The sequence below is a fragment of the Equus asinus genome, chromosome 21, assembly GCF_041296235.1.
Source record: "Equus asinus isolate D_3611 breed Donkey chromosome 21, EquAss-T2T_v2, whole genome shotgun sequence".
Classification (NCBI taxonomy): domain Eukaryota; kingdom Metazoa; phylum Chordata; class Mammalia; order Perissodactyla; family Equidae; genus Equus; species Equus asinus.
In genome coordinates this window covers 87,672,880-87,694,439 of record NC_091810.1, presented here as the reverse complement: position 1 = coordinate 87,694,439, position 21,560 = coordinate 87,672,880, and the positions used below count along the sequence as shown (strand labels likewise).

General features: G+C 45.0%; 1 protein-coding gene across 26 annotated transcripts in view; it reads left to right on the top strand.

Moving 5' to 3' along the window:
- The window catches only part of TFDP2 (transcription factor Dp-2), a 173,226-nt gene extending 152,436 nt beyond the window's left edge, over positions 1–20,790 (top strand). For 23 of the 26 annotated variants that reach the window (XM_070493445.1, XM_070493444.1, XM_070493447.1 and 20 more), the window contains 5 exons: positions 1,068–1,136; positions 5,641–5,792; positions 9,433–9,599; positions 14,024–14,129; positions 14,323–14,523. In XM_070493445.1, coding sequence (XP_070349546.1) covers positions 1,068–1,136; positions 5,641–5,792; positions 9,433–9,599; positions 14,024–14,129; positions 14,323–14,506 — 678 coding nt within the window. In that variant the 3' untranslated portion in view covers positions 14,507–14,523. Of the gene's footprint in view, positions 1–1,067; positions 1,137–5,640; positions 5,793–9,432; positions 9,600–14,023; positions 14,130–14,322 lie in introns of all 26 variants that reach the window. The other 3 variants (XM_044754074.2, XM_044754073.2, XM_070493442.1) reach the window with 1 other exon arrangement.
- Positions 20,791–21,560: the final 770 nt, after the last annotated feature.

Genomic DNA, 21,560 nt, shown 5'->3' with positions numbered 1-21,560 from the left:
TACCTCTTTCTTGCAGGGGTGGGAGGGGGTGTAATACAACAGAGTAATTAATAATAGGGTCTCTCGGGGGCCGGCCCGGTGGTGCAGAGGTTAAGTTCTCACGTTCCGCTTCTCGGGGGCCTGGGGTCGCTGGTTGGGATCCCGGGTGGGGACATGGCACTGCTTGGCAAAAGCCATGCAATGGTAGGTGTTCCATGTATAAAAGTAGAGGACGATGGGGGCCGGCCCCATGGCCGAGTGGCTAGGTTTGCGCGTTCTGCTTCAGCAGCCCAGGGTTTTGCCGGTTCGAATCCTGGGCGCAGACATGGCACTGCTCATTGGGCCACGCTAGGGCGGCGTCCCACATGCCACAATTGGAAGGACCCACAACAACAACAAAAAACACAACTATGTACCAGGGGGGCTTTCGGGAGAAAAAGAAAAAATAAAATCTTTAAAATAAAAAGTAGAGGAATGATGTTACCTCAGGGCCAGTCTTCCTCAGCAAAAAGAGGAGGATTGGCAGCAGTTAGCTCAGGGCTAATCTTCCTTAAAAAAATAAATAAATAATAGGGTCTCTGGAACCATATGGCTTCGGTTCATGTCCTGGCTCTTGCCACTCACTAGCTGTGTGACTTTGGACAGTGGTTTATTTAACCCTTTACGTCTCCATTTCCTTACGTGCAAAATGGGTAACAGTACTGACCTCGTAAGGTTTTGTGCAGATAAGTTAAGACACTGTGTAAAGTGCTGAGTGCTGGCACGTGGAGTGAGTATTCACTGAGTGTTAGCTCTTACTCTGATTAGAATTGAGTAATAAGTAGCGACAGGTGCTGCATACCAAGTAGTTATTAAGTGGGTGAATTTCATTACTGGTAACAGTTGCCATGATTCTGCTGTCTTGCCTGCTTGCTTACCCCAACCCCCAGCCCCACAAAGGTGTGATTTGGCTTTACTGATGTTGGTAGTTAAAATGGATTGAGTTTTTCTAAGGAAAATTCCTGATATCTCAGAATTTGGACCTGAAAAGTAAGCAGTACTTTATGCTCTACATATGTTCATGTTATTTTGTAACCTGTGTTTTAAAGATAGAGAAGCAGAGGCGGATAGAACGGATAAAGCAGAAACGGGCCCAGCTGCAAGAACTTCTCCTGCAGGTAAAGATGCTGGGATGGCTTCATTACCTTCCCCACCTGTATTCTGCTTCTCTGCCCACTTGCTTTTAAAAGGATCAGTGTCTCTACTTTGGGTGCCTTTGAGTAGTGTCTGGTGGGACCATGCTAGGGTAGGCTCCCTGACATCCAGACTCATTGCCATCCATGTGGTCTGCCTTTAAGATGGTTCCATATTTCGCCATCATCTGGGCCCCCCGGCAGTTCACCCGCCATGTGTGTGACTTATATTATGCAACAGTTTACTGTGGACACTTCTTATTCTGAACAGAAACTGCCAGGAGTCTTTTTGTGTATGTTTATTTTATCCCTAATTTGGAATATCAAGAAGTAAGGCTAGGGGCCGACCCCGTGGCCGACTGGTTAAGTTCTCGCGCTCCGTTTCGGCGGCCCAGGGTTTCGCCCGTTCTAAATCCTGGGTGTGGTCATGGCGCTGCTCATCAGGCCACACTGAGGGGGCATCCCACATGCCGTAACTAGAAGGACCCACAACTAAAAATACACAACTATGTACCGGGGGGCTTTGGGGAGAAAAAGGAAAAGTAAAATCTTTAAAAAAAAAAAAAGTAAGGCTAGTTGAATTTTAGGCGCTTTGAGTAAAACAAACCCACCCGCCTGTAATACGTATTGTCTGTAACACCTTTAACAGTTATTGTCTGTAAATGACAGAATAATATGAAGTGATTCACTAAGATTTGTAGAAATACCACAACTTAAAATGCATTTCTATTTAGGAAAATTAAATTTTATGGTGTAATAAGGATCCCTATATTTATACTTTTTTGGATAATTGCCTAGAATTTGGATGATTTTTAAAAATATAACAGAGCCCTTGTATGAAATCATGTGGTGTAAAATCATAGGGTAGACAGACCTTTTTCCTATTCTTGGTAATTGCACTTGGTGTAAAAGTTCGCTTTGAGCAGTACATGGGGCCATTTTTAATCCAGAGAAACTCTGTAAAATGAGCCAGAGCATCTTTTTGCTTTTGCTTTCATCAGCAAATTGTCCTTTATATGAAACTCTTTCAGTCCATCATAAAATCCACTCTCATTTGCACAACTGTGGGTCCCGTTTAATTTTGGGTGTAATGCACTTTTTAGAAGTAAAGGTAGCAATAAGTTACCGAATATGATAGACAGGTCTTTTTCTAAAATAACTCACTTTATTTAGTGAACAGAATATGTTAAATATTCCAGGTTTTTATTTTTCACTTTCTGGTTGCTTCTGTTTTTCTTTCACATTCATGTATGGATCAGGGAGGCTGAGGAAGAGGGCCTGCCCTTCAGAGATGTGGGTCGGTCTGAGAAGGAAGCAGGGAGGAAGCAGAGCCCGGGCAGGGGCGTGCGGCAGGTGGAGCAGAGGCTTACCGCGCATGGGAAGCCCCAGGGTGAGGTTCCCTCCTGATGAGGCCGTGTCCTTCTTTCTTACTGTGCCCTGTGTGCTTTTCACGCTGAACCCTGTGGGACCTGCCTGAGGAGTTACCGCTGGAGCAGGCATTTTATGTATTTTTCATATTGGACTCCTAAATCAGATTTGATATGAAGTGTTCTGCAGCTTAAAAAAACCTGGAAGCTGACAGCAGTCCTGTGCTCCTTCCTGTGGAGTCCTGCCTTATAGACCTGGCCTGCCAGGCCCTTGCCTCTCCCTCCTACGCTGTCACCTCCTTCTGCCAGCCGCCTCTTCTCCTGGCTCTGTCCCTGCACAGGGGTCTGCAGTATTTCCCTCCAGCTCACCGTCCCTCAGCTGTGTGCTGGCCTTCCCTAGATTTCCTCAAAACCTTCACCGAGCATTTTGGAGCTTGATTTTTGGCACTTGTTATTTTAAAGAACCGGTTTATCAGTAAGCCTGTCATTATCTGCTTGTTCATCAGAAAGAACGGTGCTGGGCAAGGTGGCCCTCATACGTGCGGGACTTTCCCTCTCTAGATGGCCAAAACAAAGAATGAAGCTAAATATTTTTTTCCTGCGTATCTTTATACGAGGAACGTTATATTTTTTTAAGTCCTAAATTTCTTTTCCTCTACTGTCTCTCAAGCCAAATATTTATAGAAGATTGCAACTGAGGGGCAGCCTAGCTGTCAACATGCGTAAGAGCAGGTCTCTCCAAACATTAAAAAGAAACTCCAAGTCTAACTGAAAACGGCGACTTAATGGTCTTCTGGTGACGCACAGCTTATCCTCCCAGTGTTTCGTTTTTCTTTCTTTCATCAAATAACATTTATGAAGTTGTCACAGAAAGTCAAACAAGTTGTTCCTGAACACTGATAATTTGCCATGGTTAAGCTAGCTTAATTTAACAAGTTAATGTCACGACTCACTGACATCACAGGACGCAGGTAAGTTTTACTTAGGTGCTGCCGCCCCTCTTGGTAGCTAGGGGAGGAATGATGTGAGTAGATTACACCCATAGATAATGCAGATACCCTGCTTTTGCCTGTCCGCTTGTCCCTTCCAGCCCTTGAGGCTTTCCCAGAGCTGCTGATGCACAGCCAAATGGATGTCTGAACTCACCCGGAGCTGTTTAGCCTCTGAAATAGATGTTAGTGAGCCTGAAAAAGAACAAAACCTGAAGGAAATCATTCAAAGGGCAGCAAATAAGGAAATTAATCCAAAACAAATGGGAGGTGATTTTTTTTTTGCTATCAAAATGTTAGTATGTTATTACTGCTCTCTTCACCTGAAAAATCTTTGATGCTGTTAAACGTACACGATATTAAACAGTGAATCATAAGTATATAAAGAACTCATCATTGTTTATATCCCCCCACACTGAGGCCCTCCCGTGGTGCTAGGGCCACAAAGCTGGGCAAAGTAGGGAGCTTCTCCCCAGATGCTTTTTCCAGTGGGAGGGTAGAGAACGTAGGCAGAAGAATTCAAATATTCATTCTTTTTCTCAGTTATACAGTTTCAGCATATTTTTCCCCTCTGTGAAGTGAACTAAGCAATGAAAGACAGCCTTAGTTCTTTAGCAGCAGAAAATAATGAAGAAATTTAACTTAAAGTTTGATAGTAGTATTTAAGTATTGATAGTGATCGTTTTTTGACAGTGATTGATATGGGGTAATGACTTTCGGACATACTGTTAGGGCTAGAATAAATTGGTTTCCTTTGTGCATTCTAAGCGTAAACGTTCACTTTCTAGGGAGGTAGCACCCAGCCATTTTAAGATGATAATAATGTTTATCAAACTCTAGTTAAGGCCCAGAACCTAAAATAAACAATCATGGGGGAAGATTGCTAAAATACAGAAAATAGCTCCATCACCACTGGGTGAGAGGGTGGAACAAGCTGATGAAAGAGAATGAGGGGTCTGACTTTAGGAGCTTTAAAAACCAGTATCTGTTTCATGAGCAGATGAAAAACTTGAACTGCGTACGGTCTTTATGGCTATGGAATTCTAGGATACTTTTGCCTTAGTAAAAGGAGGGGCGGTCATTGTCTTTGACTTTTGAGTAATGGTTATAACTAAAAGTGACAGCAAGATTCAGTGTAAAGATTCAGGCCTTGATATGTGTTATAATCAGTGTAAGCCTCAGTTTCCTCATCTGGAAGATGTCAGGTACCGGGAGGGTTGGGCCAGATTCCAGCTGTGCCCTAAGGATGCTGAGAAGTTGTGCGGAGGTGCTCTGGGAACCTGAGGGGTGAATGAGGGCGGAGCTGGCAGGTTCAGGCCTCCTGCCCCCTGGCAGCCAGCCAGAGCAGTGCTGCCTGCATCTGGTTTATATAGTGGTTGTCCCATCAGATTTCATTTGAAGAAAGTATTCTGTGGCTTTATAAAGTTTGTATATCCCTGGGCTAGACAATCTAAAAGGGTTATTTAACCCTAAAGTCTCAGAAGTCTGTGTTAGATAAATGGAAAACATAAGTTCGCTTGGTGTCACTTTCGCTGTGTCACTCTAAGAAGAGTTGCAGGTGCCACTGGGCTCTCTCTCAGATTTGTCAGATCCTGTTTGTATGAATAATGGAGACCATGGTCCCCACTATTTACATTAGGATGATGTTAGACACCATTTAAATGTATATTTTTTCACTTGAAGTATGTTTATTGAGTTGGGTCATTCTAATCTTAAATGTTTAATTTTAGTTAATTCATAACAGGGCCAGCCCGGTGGCAGAGCAGTTAAGTTCACACGGTCCACTTCAACAGCCCTAGGTTCACTGGTTCAGATCCTGTGTGCAGACATGGCACCTCTTGACAAGTCATGCTGTGGCAGGCATCCCACATATAAAGTAGAGGAAGATGGGCACAGATGTTAGCTCAGGGCCAGTCTTCCTCAGCAAAAAGAGGAGGATTGGTGGCAGATGTTAGCTCAGGGCTAATCTTCCCCAAAAAATTAATTAATTAATTAAAAAAATAATTAACTCATAGGTGGAAAGCCTCTTTGTCTAATTTTAAACTATATTTTAAATGTATTTATCTTAATTCGTTTAATTCCAACTCACTTATCCACATTAAATGACCATATTCTTTATATTGATCATTACAGCAAATCGCTTTCAAAAACCTGGTGCAGAGAAATCGGCAAAATGAACAGCAGAACCAGGGCCCTCCAGCTCTGAACTCCACCATTCAGCTGCCATTTATAATCATCAACACAAGCAGGAAAACAGTCATAGATTGCAGCATCTCCAGTGACAAGTGAGTGAGAGCAGGGGGGCGGACAGGGCTGACCTCCTGTAACAGATTCCTATTATTTGCAAAATAAAGAAGGGTGTGCTCTGTGATCTGATGTGATCTGATCAGAGCCCCCCAAGGCTGACCTCCGGGGGCACGTGAGACACCTTTGCAAGCCTGGAGTGCTGCCGTCTGCTGGTGCGCCTCATCACTCCCCCTCTGCAGCCGCTGTCCTGTGCCTGGCACTCTGCTGCCTGTGTATATGCACAGTGGTGCCTGGACCCAGTCCAGGGTGTGCCTGGATGTGGTAGCTCAGGCCAGGTAGCTGCAGCAGGCCGTCCATGAGGAACCGGGACAAGGCAGGGTCACTGGTGAGTCACTATCATAGTTTATTGTGGATATATTTTAGAGCAACATGTGGCATTAAAGCAATTATTTCTTTGTTTTTCTGTATCATAGTTGAGTGTGCTTCTGTTTGTAAATGAATGAATGGACATGAAAATGCTAGATGTGTTCTCTGCTTTCTTTTTTTCTTGTTTATCTTTTAACTGCAAGTCTGTACCTTTTGACCACCTTCACCTTTTTCACCAACCCCTCACCCCCTCCCTCTGGCAACCGCCAGTCTGTTCCCTGAATCTGTGAGTTCAGTTTTTTTAGATTGCTTATATAAGTGAGATCAGACAGTATTTGTCTTTCTCCGACTTATTTCACTTAGTATGATGCCCTTGAGGTCCATCCATGTTGTCCCAAATGGCAGGTTTTCCTTCTTTTGTGTGGCTGACTATTCCATTGTGTATGTGTTTGTGTGTGTATACACATTTCTTTATCCATTCATCCATTGATGGACATGTAGGCTGTTTCTTTGCCTTGGCGATTGTAGGTAATGCTGCAGTGTACGTGGGGAGCAGATGTCTTTTTGAGATAGTGATTTTCTTTCCTTTGGATGTATACCCAGAAGTGGAATTGCTGGATCATATGGTAGTTCTATTTTTAATTTTTTGAGGAACCTCCATACTGTTTTCTGTAGTGGCTGCACCAATTTACATTCCCACCAACATTTTTTTATGTTTTAACCAAGGTTGATGGTAATGTTCATCATAGCAAGTGAGAAGTAGCAGCTTATAAAATAGACAATTGATTTGTTGGTTTATTTTACTCTTCATGAAAACAGCAGTGGTCTTCAGGCTGTGACCAGCATCATGAGATAGTTAAGGGTATATCACGCAGGGTGAGACAGACCCAAGTGTGGATTGTGGTTCCCCCATTTGCCTGCTCCAAAACTCTGTTTTCTGAAGAACAAATGGGGATGATACCAGGGCATCTGTCACTTCCTAGCCTTGTTGTGAGGATTAAAAGAGAGAATGCCTTAAAGGCTCTAACTCAGGGCAAGTGCTTCATAAACACGAGGAGTCAGCATATCATTTATCATCCAAATTGGTAGACATTTGAAAGCAAAAAAGGGCTCAATAATTACATCAGTACCACAGGCATAGCCCAGGACTGTCCCAGGGAGATGGGAGCTTCTGGTCCCCTTAGAGCTACAGCATTGCCCTTGGGCTGTACCATCTCTCATTTTCCCTGCTCTTTTCTCTGGCAGTGGTGCTGCCCCCGTCTGTCTTGATTGCATACAGAGATTCTGGGTCACTTAAATAAGAAGACACCAAAAAAAGGAGGAGGAGGAAAGCAGGAGGGATTTTGAAAGTATTTGGTAATTTAGACTATGGACACAATGAGAAATAGGCACCATGCAGGCTATGAAGTCAGAGGATCCACGTTTCAGTCTTTCTTCCAGGTATACAGTTTCTTAACCTCTCTGAGATCTCGTTCCTTCCTCCGTGAAAGTAAGAACTATAGTATTTAACTTGCTGGTTTTCAAAAGTTATAGATAAATTCATAACAGACCTAGCCCAGTGGTCAGTAAATGGTAGGTGTCTGTATTATTATTCACACATTTGCAGATTCTTTACAAAAACCTATTATCTAAAAGGGCTGTTAACATATTCTCATAAAACCGAGAATTATAGAGAATGGATAACATATTTTCAGGGGAAAAAACACTTATAATTCTAGTTACTCTAGTTAGTCTCTTGTGGGGAACTGTTAAGTTCTCTTTGGTTAGTCTTCTAAATCTAAAAAGAGTAGGAGGAAAATTAGAACCATTGGCCTAAGGGAATTAGGGATTCTCTTCACCCCGGACTGGGGTCTGGAAGGTTCCATCCTTGGGGATTACTGACTCAGGCCCTTTCCCGGCCCTCCGCTGGGTGGAGAGGAGGCGGCTCGGAGCACTTGGATGAGCTCGCAGGGGCTCGTTAGTCAAGGCAGGTCCTAACCCTGACTTGCAGTTGCTTTGGTGGTGCAGTGTTTTCACCTTCGTTAGCCAGGAGGCTTTCCCTCAACGAGGATTAAATTTACAAAACTGTCTTCTTTTAACTATGCCTGGAATCATCCCTGTGGCAGGCCCACACTTCAGATTTTTTGTGTTTTTTTCTGAAAATTTGTTAACGTACTTTATTCAAGTTCATATACTTCAAATAAAAATGGCATTTTGCTTTAAATTGTAACATTTGCCCTGATCTAAGATTTAGCATAAAAATTTTACCCTCTCATAATTTTAATGGAGGGAATTTCATGACAAGGTAAACCACCATCATCCCAGAACATTCACCTGTGCTCGGTCCCTGTAGGACTGAGGCCTGAGGTGCAGGTGCCCCAGGGCCCCGCCTGGGAGCCACAAGGACTGTCTCTTGCTGCAGTGGCCTCTTTATTGAAACGTTGTGCTGGGCATCCTGACTGGTACTTCTCAGGAACATTTGGAAATGTGCTACGTGTTACTTGTGACACTTTTTTCTTAAGACATTTCACTCCTTATGCTCTCAAGACAGGATTTGGGGCTTGGTTAGTTTGTGAAAAGTCTTCCGTTTACTGCTTATCTGAAGTATGCTGCAGTTAACACTTGGCTCATGAAAATGAAGTAAGCTTCCAAAATGTTTTTTCTTCAAACCTAGTAGGCCAGCTCACAGTAAAGATGTCACACATTAAACTGGAAAGGCTGTCTTACTATTTTATCTTTTGTGACAAACCTGTAGACAACTTTTGAAAGTATTGGATTTAGACCAAAATTTCTGTCTCCAGTTTGTAACAGCTTAATGAGGACTAAAGTTTATGGACTCCTATTGTCTGTCACAGGAAAATTGTTTTTTGGGTGTTTTTTTGGTGAGGAAGATTGGCCCTAAGCTGATGTCTGTTGCCAATCTTCCCCTTTTTGCATGAGGAAGATTGTCTCTGAGCTAACGTCTGTGCTAGTCTTCCTCTATTTTGTATGTGTGACGCCGCCACAGGGTTAGGGTTAGGGTTAACGAGCAGTGCTAGGTCCACACCCAGGATCCAAACCTGTGAACCCCAGGCCACCAAAGCCGAGCACTTGGACTTAACCACTGTGCCGCTGGGCTGGCCCCTGGAAAATTGTTTTGATTGGGAAAGTGGTTTGTTTGAGATGTCATTCCCCTGAACACAGCAGAATGACTCTTATTGCTCTAAACGGTAACAGTTTCTACGATAGCTGAACTTAGGCCCTCATTCTTTTATGTAACGTCAAGAGTACAAAACTACTCAGACCTCCCCAGTGCCAAAGAAAACCCCATCCTAACTTTGTTTCCTGATGCAGGTTTGAATATCTTTTCAATTTTGACAACACCTTTGAGATCCATGATGACATAGAGGTCCTGAAGCGGATGGGTATGTCCTTCGGCCTGGAGTCAGGCAAATGCTCTCTGGAGGATCTGAAACTGGCTAAGTCACTGGTGCCAAAGGCTTTAGAAGGTTACATCACAGGTATGTTAACTAATGCTCTCACACGTCGTCCCTGATAAATGTCAAATCCTAACTTGTTAAAACCTTTCTCAGAAAATTTGTCTGCGGTACACCTGCTCTGGATTCTGTGCCCTTCCCCGCCCCCTAAATGTAACCACTCTCTTAAATTTCTTGTTCATCCTCAGTTGCTCTTTAGAGATACAAACAAATAAAGTAAACTGGCAACAATTTATTGCTTAGTTTTGCCTACTTCTGACCTTTATATAAATGGAATCATAGTGATATATTCTTTGGTGTTTGGTTTTTTTTTTTTGAGGAACATTAGCCCTGAGCTAACATCTGCCAATCCTCCTCTTTTTGCTGAGAAAGACCGGCCCTGAGCTAATATCCGTGCTCATCTTCCTCTACTTTATATATGGGACGCCTGCCATAGCATGGCGTGCCAAGCGGTGCCATGTCCGCACCTGGGATCCGAACCGGTGAACCCCGGGCCACTGAAGCGGAACGTGCAAACTTAACCGCTGCACTATCGGGTCAGCCCCTGATTTGATTTTTTTTTTTTCCACTCAACGTCATGTTCTTTAGATTTGTTCTCATGATTTAATGTAGCTATAATTCATACATTTTTACTACTGTATAGAATTCCATTATATGAATATGTCACAGTTTATTTGTTCATTTTACTGATGATAAACCGTTAGCTTTGTTTCCAGTTTCTTGGTATTAAAAGACAGCGCTATCCTGAACCTTCCTTTACCTGTACCCTAGTGACCCTGTGCACGTGTGTGTAGCGAGGTGCTGGGTCAGAGGCAGGTGCATCTTCAGCTTTGCCAAATGGTGCAAAGGTTTTCAGCTGGATTTGACCAGGTTACAGTCTCCCCTGCGGAGTGGAAGTGTTCTGTTTTTCCCGTCAGGTGGATGTGAAATGGTATCATTGTAATTTTTTTGTTGTTGCTATTGTCTTCTGTTTTTAATTGTGAGGAAGACTTGCCCTGAGCTAACATCTGTTGCCAGTCTTCCTCTTTTTACTTGAGGAATATGGTTGCTGAGCTAACATCTGTGGCAGTCTTCCTCTATTTTGTATGTGGAACACCACCATAGCGTGGCTTGATGAGCGGTGTGTAGGTCCGTGCCAGGGGATCTGAACCCGTGAACCCTGGGCCAAAATGGAGTCCATGAATTTAACCATTCTGCCACCGGGCCAGCCCCCTGTAGATTTTTGAAATTGAGATTTAATTCACATACCATAAAATAAACCATTTTAAACTATATGATTTAGTGGTTTTTGGTATATTCACAAGGTTGTGCAGTCATCACCACTATCTAATTCTAAAACATCTTTATCACCCCAAAGAGAAACCCCATATGCATTAGCAGTGGTGCCCTATTCCCCCATTCCTCCCAGCTCCTGGCAACCACTATTTCAGAATGGATTTGTCGGGGCCGGCCTGGTGGCGCAGCAGTTAGGTGAGCACGTTCCACTTCTGGGCGGCCCGGGGTTTGCCAGTTCGGATCCCAGGTGCGGACCTGGCACTGCTTGGCACGCCATGCTGTGGTAGGCGTCCCACATATAAAGTGGAGGAAGATGGGCATGGATGTTAGCTCAGGGCCGATCTTCCTCAGCAAAAAGAGGAAGATTTGCAGTAGTTAGCTCAGGGTGAATGTTCCTCAAAAAAAAAAAGAGTGGATTTGTCCATTCTGGACATTTCCTATAAATGGAATCATACAAATGCATCCTTTATGACTGGCTTCTTTCACTCAGCATCATGTTTTCAAGGTTCACCCATGTGTGGCTTGTATCAGTACTGTATCCCTTTTTATTGTTACAGTATTTTGTCTGTCCATTCATTAGTTTGAAGACATTTGGATTGTTTGCACTTTTTGGCTATTATGAGTGGTGCTCCTGTCAAGATTCTTGTACGTGTTTTTGCGTGAACATAAATTTTCAGTTCTGTTGGGTGTTTACCTAGGAGTGCAATTGCTGGGTCCTATGGTAACTCTATATTTAACATTTTGAGGAGCTGCCAAACTATTTTCTGAAGCAGTTGAACCATTTTCTAGTCCTACCAGCAATGTTTGAGGGTCCAGTTTCTCCGCATCCTTCTCAGCACTTGTTATTGCCCGTCTTTTTTATTCTAGCCATCCCAGCGGATGTGAGGTGGTGTTTCACTGTGGTTTTGATGTGCATTTCCCTAATGACTGATGATGTTGAGCATCTTTTTGTGTGCTCATTGGCCATTTGTGTATCTTCCTGGAGAAAAGTCTATTCAGATCCTTTGCCCATTTTGCCATTTTGGTTATTTGTCTTTTTATTGTAAGTTATAAAAATATACTGAGTATACTTGAAAACAAAAACACGTTTTCCATGTTCTGTAATTCAGATTTCTTTCCCCATAATTCATAAATCTTTAATTCCTAAGACTATGGTATATTCTGCATATGTAAATTTGGATGTATAAGCAATGCTTTTCCTTTGGCTCCTGCCAGTTTCCTTCATTTATAAATATTACACCTAGGATTTTACATCACTTTTTAAAGGCATTATAATGTTAATTCCAAGGTATATTAAATATAAGCAAAGAAGTCGTTTTTATTTTGTTCTGTTTTATGGTTTTGGCCTTTTGGTCACAACGTAAGTCTGTTGATTGAGGTTTGGTTTCTGTTTGATTTGGTTCTCCAGTTGGCGCCATCCCCCTCCTGCGGGCCCCCTTCCTCTTGCCCCCAGCCAGTCCCATATCTTCACCCCCCACCTGCCCGTCTCCCCGCGCTCTCCCAGAGCAGGACCTGCTGTTTTGTTAGCAGCCCAGTCATAGTGGCAGTCCAACAGGGTCTGAATAAAGGGCTTCCTCAGGAAATCACCAGAACTTCATTTTAGCTTATTCTCAGTGGAAAGGCTCAGGGCGGTGAGGCAGGCTCTATGGTTTGATCTCCTCATGACCTCATTTGCAGACTGAGACACAGACTTTCTGGTTCGTTCAAAAGAAGAAACGTGTGCCTTTAGTGTGCAGAGGGACAGAGTGGCTCTTGAGTGAGATTGTGGGCACCATTGTGTGGGTCCTGTGATAATGTGAAAGAAACGTAGGCTATTCAAAGCCATTGTGAAAAGAAAATTTAATGTGTTATGCTCTCAAACAAGTAAATAGCTGTGTTCTGACAGAAAGTTTCCATATATACTAATTACTATTCAGCACAGGATTCTGGCTGAATTTTATCTTGTACAGACTTGTGCTTATTTAGTGTATTTAAAGTCTGCCATTCTTCTTAGAATTGGAGTTCTTTTTTTTTCACAGCTGCCTTAGTTAGCCTGTAAATAAAAGGGTTCATGAGGCTATTGTAAAGTTAATGTAGTTCGTTCAGTGTACTGGTCTCCTATGTGGGAAGCCTCTCGCTTGGTCAGACTGCCAGGATAGGCGCGTTTCCCATCCCGAGACGCCATTTCATTTTTGAATGAATGAAACTACAAGACGTAGTTTCATTTTTTTTTGCACAGTAACTACAAAACTATTTTGATTAAATGTCATAAAAGCTCATTTTGGCAAATTGTATTTTCTGAGCATATATTTGTTCTTATCTTATAATGGAAGTCAAATGGTTTATTTTTAGGAATGTATCTGTAACGTATCTACCACCTGTTTTGCAGACTCACTGTTGGAAGAGAGTATACTCTTTCATTCAGTAACGTTTAAATCTTAAATGTTCCAGTCACTGCCTTCGTTGAGCTAACCTTCTAGATAAGGAGGCAAATATTAAACAAGTAAAATTACAATAAGAATTGACCAACGTTGTGATAGGAAAAATATGGTGGTATAGAAAATAAGATTGCAAGGATATACCCAAAGAATTACTAAAACAGTAATAGCTGTCTCAGTGTCATTAAAAACGTGACTGTATATGACCTTTCAGAATAAGGGCTGGTTTGAGTTATGAAGCAAAGGATATCAGGAAAAGAATCAATCTTTGATGAGTAATACCACTGAGTTCACCAGGGGGCCCTTCAAAAGATGGTGCAGTGGAGGTTTTGGCAAAAACGTGTCCTTCTTACCTAAGACATTTTTGATTCACCTTTCTCCTTACCCACGCCTGGCTTTGGGTGTTAGCACCACAAACACTCTTCTGTGGCGAGGACAGCAGGTGTCCAGGGATAGGCCAGCCATCACTGCACTCAGTGAACTACCCTCTGGAGGTCTTATTTAAGAAAAAAAGAATGAGAAGGTCCATGTTGGTTTAATTTGAATTCTTCCTTGCTGTAGTCTGCCTTCCTGTATTTTCTTCCTGATCTTAATGTTCTAGAAATTTCTTTTTTCTAAGCTGAAGAAACCTGGGTTCTTCCCAGGACTTGTCTGGCTGTGATTTAGAACAGGCTCATCCCCCTCTGAGTCTGTGCTTGCTTCGGGCTGTAACAGAAGCTGCAGCGCCTACATCTTCTGTTTTTGTTTTTTCTGTAGATATCTCCACAGGACCCGCCTGGTTAAATCAGGGACTACTCTTGAACTCTACCCAGTCAGTTTCAAATTTAGACCTGACCACTGGTGCCACCTTGTCCCAATCAAGGTACGTATATCTCCAGGTCTGGAAAGGCAGGCTACGAAGCACTGACCCTCCTGGAGGGAGGGCCTGCGAGTCACTGCTGGCACAGGCCTGAGCTCGCTAGTGGCACCTCCTTTCCCATATTTTTATTCCTGTGTTTGACAAAGCTTAAAACATGCCACATTAATGAGGCTGTGTGTTTCTAATTGTTTGCTAGTGTAAACCAAGGGTTGTGCTTGGATGCTGAAGTGGCCTTAGCAACGGGGCAGTTCCTTGCCCCAAACAGTCACCAGTCCAGCAGTGCGGCCTCTCACTGCTCTGAGTCGCGAGGTGAGACCCCCTGTTCGTTCAACGACGAAGACGAGGAAGATGACGAGGAGGATTCCTCCTCCCCAGAATAAAGACAGGAGAAAACCCACGTTTTAGTATTTGATGCTCATGTGTGTTTGTAGTGTGAGCTCTTGTTTTTGAAATGACTGCTTCAGTCCTTGCCTCTGTTTGCGCTGTGTGTTCAGTGAAAACTAGGGAAACACAATAAGCAAATCACACGAAGGCTGAGATGATAGAGGTGGAAGTTAACGTAGTGTGAATGGGAACTCTGAACAACAGAGCGTGCGATCACACCACGGACGAGGTGTGTTTTCTGAGGGGATGGAGGGAATAGTCCCTGAAGAACTGGCAGCGTGAATGAAGCTCAGTTCTCTCCCTGAGGCGGGATCTGTGTGTTGCCCCACGTGTCACCCTCTGTAGGATTCCGATTGCTACAGCGGACACTTCCTGATGGGCTGCTCCCTCGCGTTTCTCTCCCTTGCCTGGCTGCCTTTTACGAGGCAGAGGGGAACCTGGGAAGTTCCTAGTGGGGAGAGTTGTACAGTGAGGGGTGTAGATGGCAGTCCTTCTGGCCTAAGGAGCGCAGATTAAACTGCTGAACTAGTTGAAAGTCTAGTTGAGGTGCTTTACGCATCAGCTGCCTTAGACGGCTTCTAGAAAGGAGCGAGCGCTACTTCTTAAGTACTTAAGTGACATTTAGAATAATTTATAGTAAAACTGAAATGATCATTATTAGCCAATGCAGTGGTGCATAGAATTTTCTAGGGCTACGTATGGAAGCCAAAATAGAATAGCATTTCCACGTGCATTAAATACTTTGCCAGCACTGCCTTTCGCCAGCATTCTAAATCTGGAGTTTTACAGAGAGGGAACTTGTATCTATAGTTTTAATCAAAGCTATGCATTTCATACAGCTTTATCATTTAAAACAAAACAAAGAAACAAATTCCTATGACCGAATTGCTTGCTTACGGTTCCCTGCAGTAATTGTATTTCACCCAGTGTGCAATTTGTGAAAATGAACCAAATGTCATTACTTTTGTCTTAAAAGAAAAGTCTATTTCAAGAACCTGAACAGCAATGTTTTCCTGTACATGTCACCTTTTGTACATTTTCGTTAATCAAAATGACCTTATTGGGTTTATTCCTGGATAAATTGCATTTCAAACTAACTTGATAGTCAGTGTTTCACAAAAACACCAAAAAATGTTGAACACTCCAAATGATTGGATTTGTAGTAGTGCAGGATATAGTATGTTATTTCATAGCCAAAGATGCCGCTAGGAACACTGCGGTGGTGTGTCCACAGTTACTGCTCCTGTGAACGGAGGAGGGTGGAGACACCTGCCGTGGCCAACCGCAACTTAATTTCACAGGAAGGCCTTGAAAGGAGCAAATAGTAATGGAAAGCTAATCTGGATCTTTGACTTGAATCATTTGGCTTTGCCCCTAGATTATGCAGCCAGCATCTGTGGGCCCAGCCCTGAGCTCCCCACTTGGTTCTTTTCTAAGTCCCATGGGGAAAGCGTGGGTGCCTTATGATGCCTTTTCAAAGCTCTGCCGCTCTGCTGACAGTGAGCTGGAGGTGAAAGGTTTGGCTGACCTAAAATTTTTCTTAGGGTCATAAAACTAATACACAAGAACATACAACTTTTACTTAAGTTCCTTTGAGACAAAACTCATTCGGTCAGAAATAAGCCATGGTGCAGACCCAGAGTGCTCAAAGGGCAGAGGGAGGGCAGTTTTTGGAGAATTCTGTCTCAGCCCGAGTTCTGGGGCACACCTCTCAGGTGGGCAGATGGGAGGGGTCCGAAACACTGCAGAGGCTGCAGCGGGTCCCCAGGGGCCTCAGGGGACATTTCTGATGGGAGAGTGACAGCTGCAGTCAGGTAAAACCGGATTCCCTTCCCAACTGTCCTCCCGAGGCTTCCCCTTTCTTTACTGACCGCCGCCTTTCCTCATGCCTCTACCTGAGGGGGCCTGGCAGGGAGCTGGAGAGGCCAACGGACAGCCCCTTAGTGTTCAGAGTGCTGTGCTGCAGGTCCGTCACTCGTGACGGGCACGTCCACCCTGACCTTCCTCTGCAGAAGGGCAGGTCCTCGCTGGCCATCTGGGGCGGCTGCCCCCCTGACCCCGGGATAGTGCTTCAAATGGACAAAAGCAACCAAAGACTCATCATTCCTGGGGCCCCATTGTTGGCCGTCCCAGCCACGGGTGTGTGGCCTTTGGAGGGAAATGGCCTCCGTTCCTCAGTAGCGTGTTTGGGTTGCTGCTGAGGACTTCTAGAAGAGTCGCACTGTGGTCACCAGGCACATCGCTGGTGTAAAGCCTTACCCGAGCAGACAACTAGGTTGAGATGTCTCGAAAGATAAATCCTGTTATTCTTCTGCATCTCCCCTAAACAGATTTATCTGTGTCTAAACTTCAGCACTCAAAATTTCATATAGAAATCAACGTGAAAAAATGTTAGGAAATTGTGGTTACGACATCCAGGCTTCTTTCTAGGAGTAGCACTTGGGGTTACTTGCATGTGCACGCACATGGGGTGACACGCACGCACACACTCACGGACACACACAGACACCCCTCCCAGAGGGTGCTGGTCACACACTCTGCTTTGGGGAGTTCAGGAGACCTTTCCCCCCCCGCCCCCCCAGGCCCGTTTGGCTGTTGCCCTCTCAGGTGCGTAGCACTCTCAGTCAGTGAATTCTGGCTCCATTTGGCACTTGCGCAGGTGGCACCAGGCCTGCGTTACCTGACTCCTAAGCAGCGAGGGGAACCCTGCAGGGTCCATGGCCGTGCGCAGGGCACCCAGGCTCCCCTCACCCTTCCCGGCTGAGGCTCTGTCTCTTCCACTTCCTCTCTTCCTGTGACGGCAGGGCGTGGGAGCAGCCTCAGTGAGCACAGGGCTAAAGGGTGCCTCACACAATGGAGGACTTCGGGAGGGGCAAGAAGGAGGTGCCACCAGGGAGCCCTCCCCTCAGCGCTGCCCGCTGCCCTTGGAAGACTACAGACGACCGCCACATGTCCTCTTTCCTTCAGTTGGATTCTGTATACAAGCGGTGGGGAGGACTCTGTCGTTTCTGCTATTTTACCAGGATAAAAGAGGATGACTCCCCTCGTTAGCAGAGTTTGCAGTTGTAACCATACTCTGCCAGACTTGAAAAATAACGTGAGTCAGTCTTCAAACACAAATTAGCCCCATCAGATCATTCCAAGGGAGCTAGTTCACAAGGGAGGGGCTCCGTCTGTCTGCCGCACAGTCGCCTGTGAGTCGTGCAGTCATCTTAAGTCGGCTGTTTGCTACCTCGCGACTCTAGGCGACTTGGGTTGTAGAGACAGTGGAGTTGCCCCAGGTGCAGATGAGACTCAGGCCCTGTGACGTCAGAACATAGTGGGGTGGGTGTTGGTGGGGGCAGGGTTAGCAAAGGCGGGGAAGGCCTCAGCTTCTTCCAGAACCACTACCAGAGAGGCCTGTGAGCTTCTTCAGTGGCTCACCTCAAGGGCCCTTTGCATCCCTCTCGCTCCCTCCCCTCGGGCTGATGAAAGGAGCACCCTTCCCACAGCTGGGAGCTAGACCCCAGGACTGACTGCAGGCGGGGTTGGACAGTGAGCGTGGAGTTAGTCCGTCAGTGTTTGAGTGAATACAGGACAGAAAACACTCAGATTGACTAGTGCTACGGAGAAAACGACAGGGTGATGGGACAATGGAGGAAAGGCTGCTTTGTCTGGAGGTGGCCAGGGAAGGCCCCTGAGAAAGTGACATTTGTCCTAAGTCAGATAATTGACAGATAGATGGCTGTCCCATGCCACGCACTTGGAGTGTCAGTTCCAAGGCTGCCCTGTTCCAGTTTTAAGCATACATTTTGGAGTCAGCTAAAGAATTTTTAAGATTTAAAAGAAAACCAAGCTTAGCTGCAGGTAGTGTCCGTAAACCAAGAGAAGATTCTGACTACCCATGAAGTTCTCATTATTGGCTTCGTTGCCTTCCATAAAAAAGTAATCGCTTTTCTAGGTGTTTTCTTCTAGTTTTACAAGTTGTTGGATACATAGATATCTACTTTTTATATAGATACATAAAAGATAATCTTTTATTCTGCATGTGGTCTGGCGTTAGTGGGATGAAAGACTACTTATGGCTCATTTTCCCAAATAGCTTCCCCATTTTCATGCACCCAAAGCAATGTCCCCAAGCGCTGATGATCGTGATATCTGTTTATTGAAGACCCTCTGTGTGCCAGGGGCCTGCACCCTGCTGTGTGAGTCACCCCGAGATGTGCCTCTCTGCCTCCAGTTCACTGTCAGTCCAGTGTTAAGTTCCTTAACTTCCACTCAAGCCGAACACTGTTACTCAAAAGGAAGAAGACTGACATTTGCTTAAGATTTTACCTTTAAAAAAGTTCAAGCCTAACGTCCACCTAAATTATAACATTTCTCAGGAATTAACCCCTTTACATAACCAAGATCTCTCTGAAAAGTTATGTTTGGATAAGCTTTGAGATCGAATTTTCCCACAGTCACGCTCTGCTAAGGAAGAAAAAGTGAAGGACACAAAACTTAGAGCATGCAGTTCCGCCCCAGGAGTCCCTGACGAGTACAGGAGCTTAAACGGTGGCAGATGTCCGTTCGGCTGGTGTGGACACAGGAGGAAATGTATTCGTGTAGGATGTGTATTCTGTGCAGCTCCTCTCAGGCAAGGTAAAATCGTGCATGGTTCTTAGATAGTCTTGGCTTTACAAAAAGGCCTGGAGGGTGCAGTGCCATCTTGACCCCTTGCTGTTCCAGCAGATGGGACTCTGGTCCTGCCTGCCTCTAGCTGCATTGGAAGCAGAATGTGGCTGAAATGTAGGGGCGGCTCTCACCCCTTCTCCGCCACAGGCCTCAGGATGGGAGAGAACATCTCTTCCACTCCACTCATTTAAAACGACTCTGCCTCCTGAAAACCACGCCCTCAGCACAGTCCCTCCAGATGCGTTTGGATTAGCATCAGCCAAGGAGCAGAGATGGGACTCCACTCATGAGTCCCAGCCTGAGGCTGTGGGGTCAGCTTCGGGCCGCTCTCAACTCAGAAGCCCCCACGTGTGGACAGTCACACCTGGGAAGAAACTCTGTCCTCCACGGTCGAGGACTGTTGTGCACACTGGTCACTGGGTGGGTGGCGCGGAGCTTGAGAGGTTCAGTTACCAGCTGACCCATCTGTACACGTTAGCTCGTTTCTGGCCATGTCTGTCTCGACACAGAAACTTCCCCAGATCATGTTTGGGTTTTAAAACCCATCAGTTTGTCACTTCAGTCTCACCATTTTGTGACTTACCCTGCCTCATCTTCAACATGCCAGGCACAGTTTAATAACAAATGATCTCATGATTTTGCTTGATCACAACTGGGGTCAAAGATGTTTTCATACCAAAAGGTCACTGAGGACCCAGATACTTTGCGCTAAAAGGCTTCTCTGAGCACGCTGCAGTTCTGTCTTTCCCAGTAGTAACATGATAGGTTCAGTCCTTCAGAGTCCTGATAACTGGAACTGCCAAGTAGCCAACTGCACTGGCTGCTCAGGAGGCCCGAGCTCTTCGGACTGCAGTGTAACGCTGAGGGTCCCCGAGGTCCTTTGTGTCCCACCACACTTGACTTGTGGATGAAAAGAGAAAGGCTGTGAGCCCAAATCACCAGTTTGTTCACCTTTTCGTTTAGAGATGCTTTACTCTGATCATGTGCTGTTAGGTGTTATTTCCAGAAAATATAGTTTTGCTTCTTTCTGCATGAAGGAACCATCCTGGTGCCACATGCTTTAACCAGTTTAAACAAGAGAAAGAAGGGGAAAATGCAAACACCACATCCGACTTGCCTAACGTAGCCTCGATTAGATTGAAGTCCCTAACCTAATATGATGTATTATTTTGTAGCAACTCAAACTTTGTAAATAAATACCATTATTTTTATACGGAAATTTTATAGAAGAGCTATTTCTGTATACTTAATTATTCCTGGATTTTCTGAAATTGCTTCCAGTAGATAATGGACAAGTCCTAAGCAGTGTTCCTCTAAGGATGGTTCAAAGACCACCTGCAGCAGAGTTGATGAGGAGAGTTTTAAAGTTTTGCATCCCTAGGACCTGCCCCAGACACTCAGAAGCTCTGGGAGGGGGGCCTGGGAAGCTGCATTTTTAATAAACTCTAAGGGGTGTCTTTTGTCTGTTGAAGTGTGAGTATCTTTGTCCATCCTGTAAGATTAAAAGAAGGAAAGGAAAAAAGCATCTGAAATGAGTATAAGTTGTGCTTGGAGAAAAATGTATCAGACTGTTCTAAGATTTGAATGAGATGTACTATAGAAAAAAATAAATAATTTAAAATAATGTTGGTCTCATTGTTAGTGAGCTGGTGGGAGATAGTGGACACTGGTGCACTGCCCAGACCCCTTCCTTTAGGACCCAGACACTCCCCTCAGCCTGGTCCCTCCCCCAGGAATTGCCCTCGGAAGGGAGCAGCATCACCCAAGCTTACACCCACACGTGCCAATGAGAGGCACAAAAGCCCAAGCTCCCTGACCCAGTCTGGGGTATCTGAGGGGCCACCCCAACTTCAGAGTGCCCCGTGGAACTGGCCAGTGCCTCTGGCAGCTGCATCGTGGTCCTGCTTCCCGCACTGCTTTACAGATGGTGTTCCCGAGAGTGCTGTCCACACGTGTACACCACCGTCCCACCTGTGATGGAAATATGTCAGCTATTTAAAAGGCTCTCTGTGTTCGAGACCTGTGCTTTTACGTCTTCTTAAGGCTACTTTAAAAGATCATAGCACAGAGAATAATGTCTTCACAGTCCCAGAAATGATTGACCTGAATACAGTTTTTAGGGAGGATGCTTTCTTACCTCCCCTTTACATCAGACCAGCATCAGAGAGGACAACTACAGTAATGAGCACAGGATGCCATGCTCCCAGGCCTCGAGCGGAATTTCCCCTGGCCTCAGGAACCACCGTGGCCCCTCAGCACCTTCTGCTCAGCAGTCTCTGCCTGCCTCAGGGACGGGGGGGGGACCCCTCGACGCTATCTCCTGTGTTTCAACAAGCAGAACCCCGTGCATGGTGGGCACGTGGGCAGTCAAAGGTACAGAAGGGTTTGGAGCAA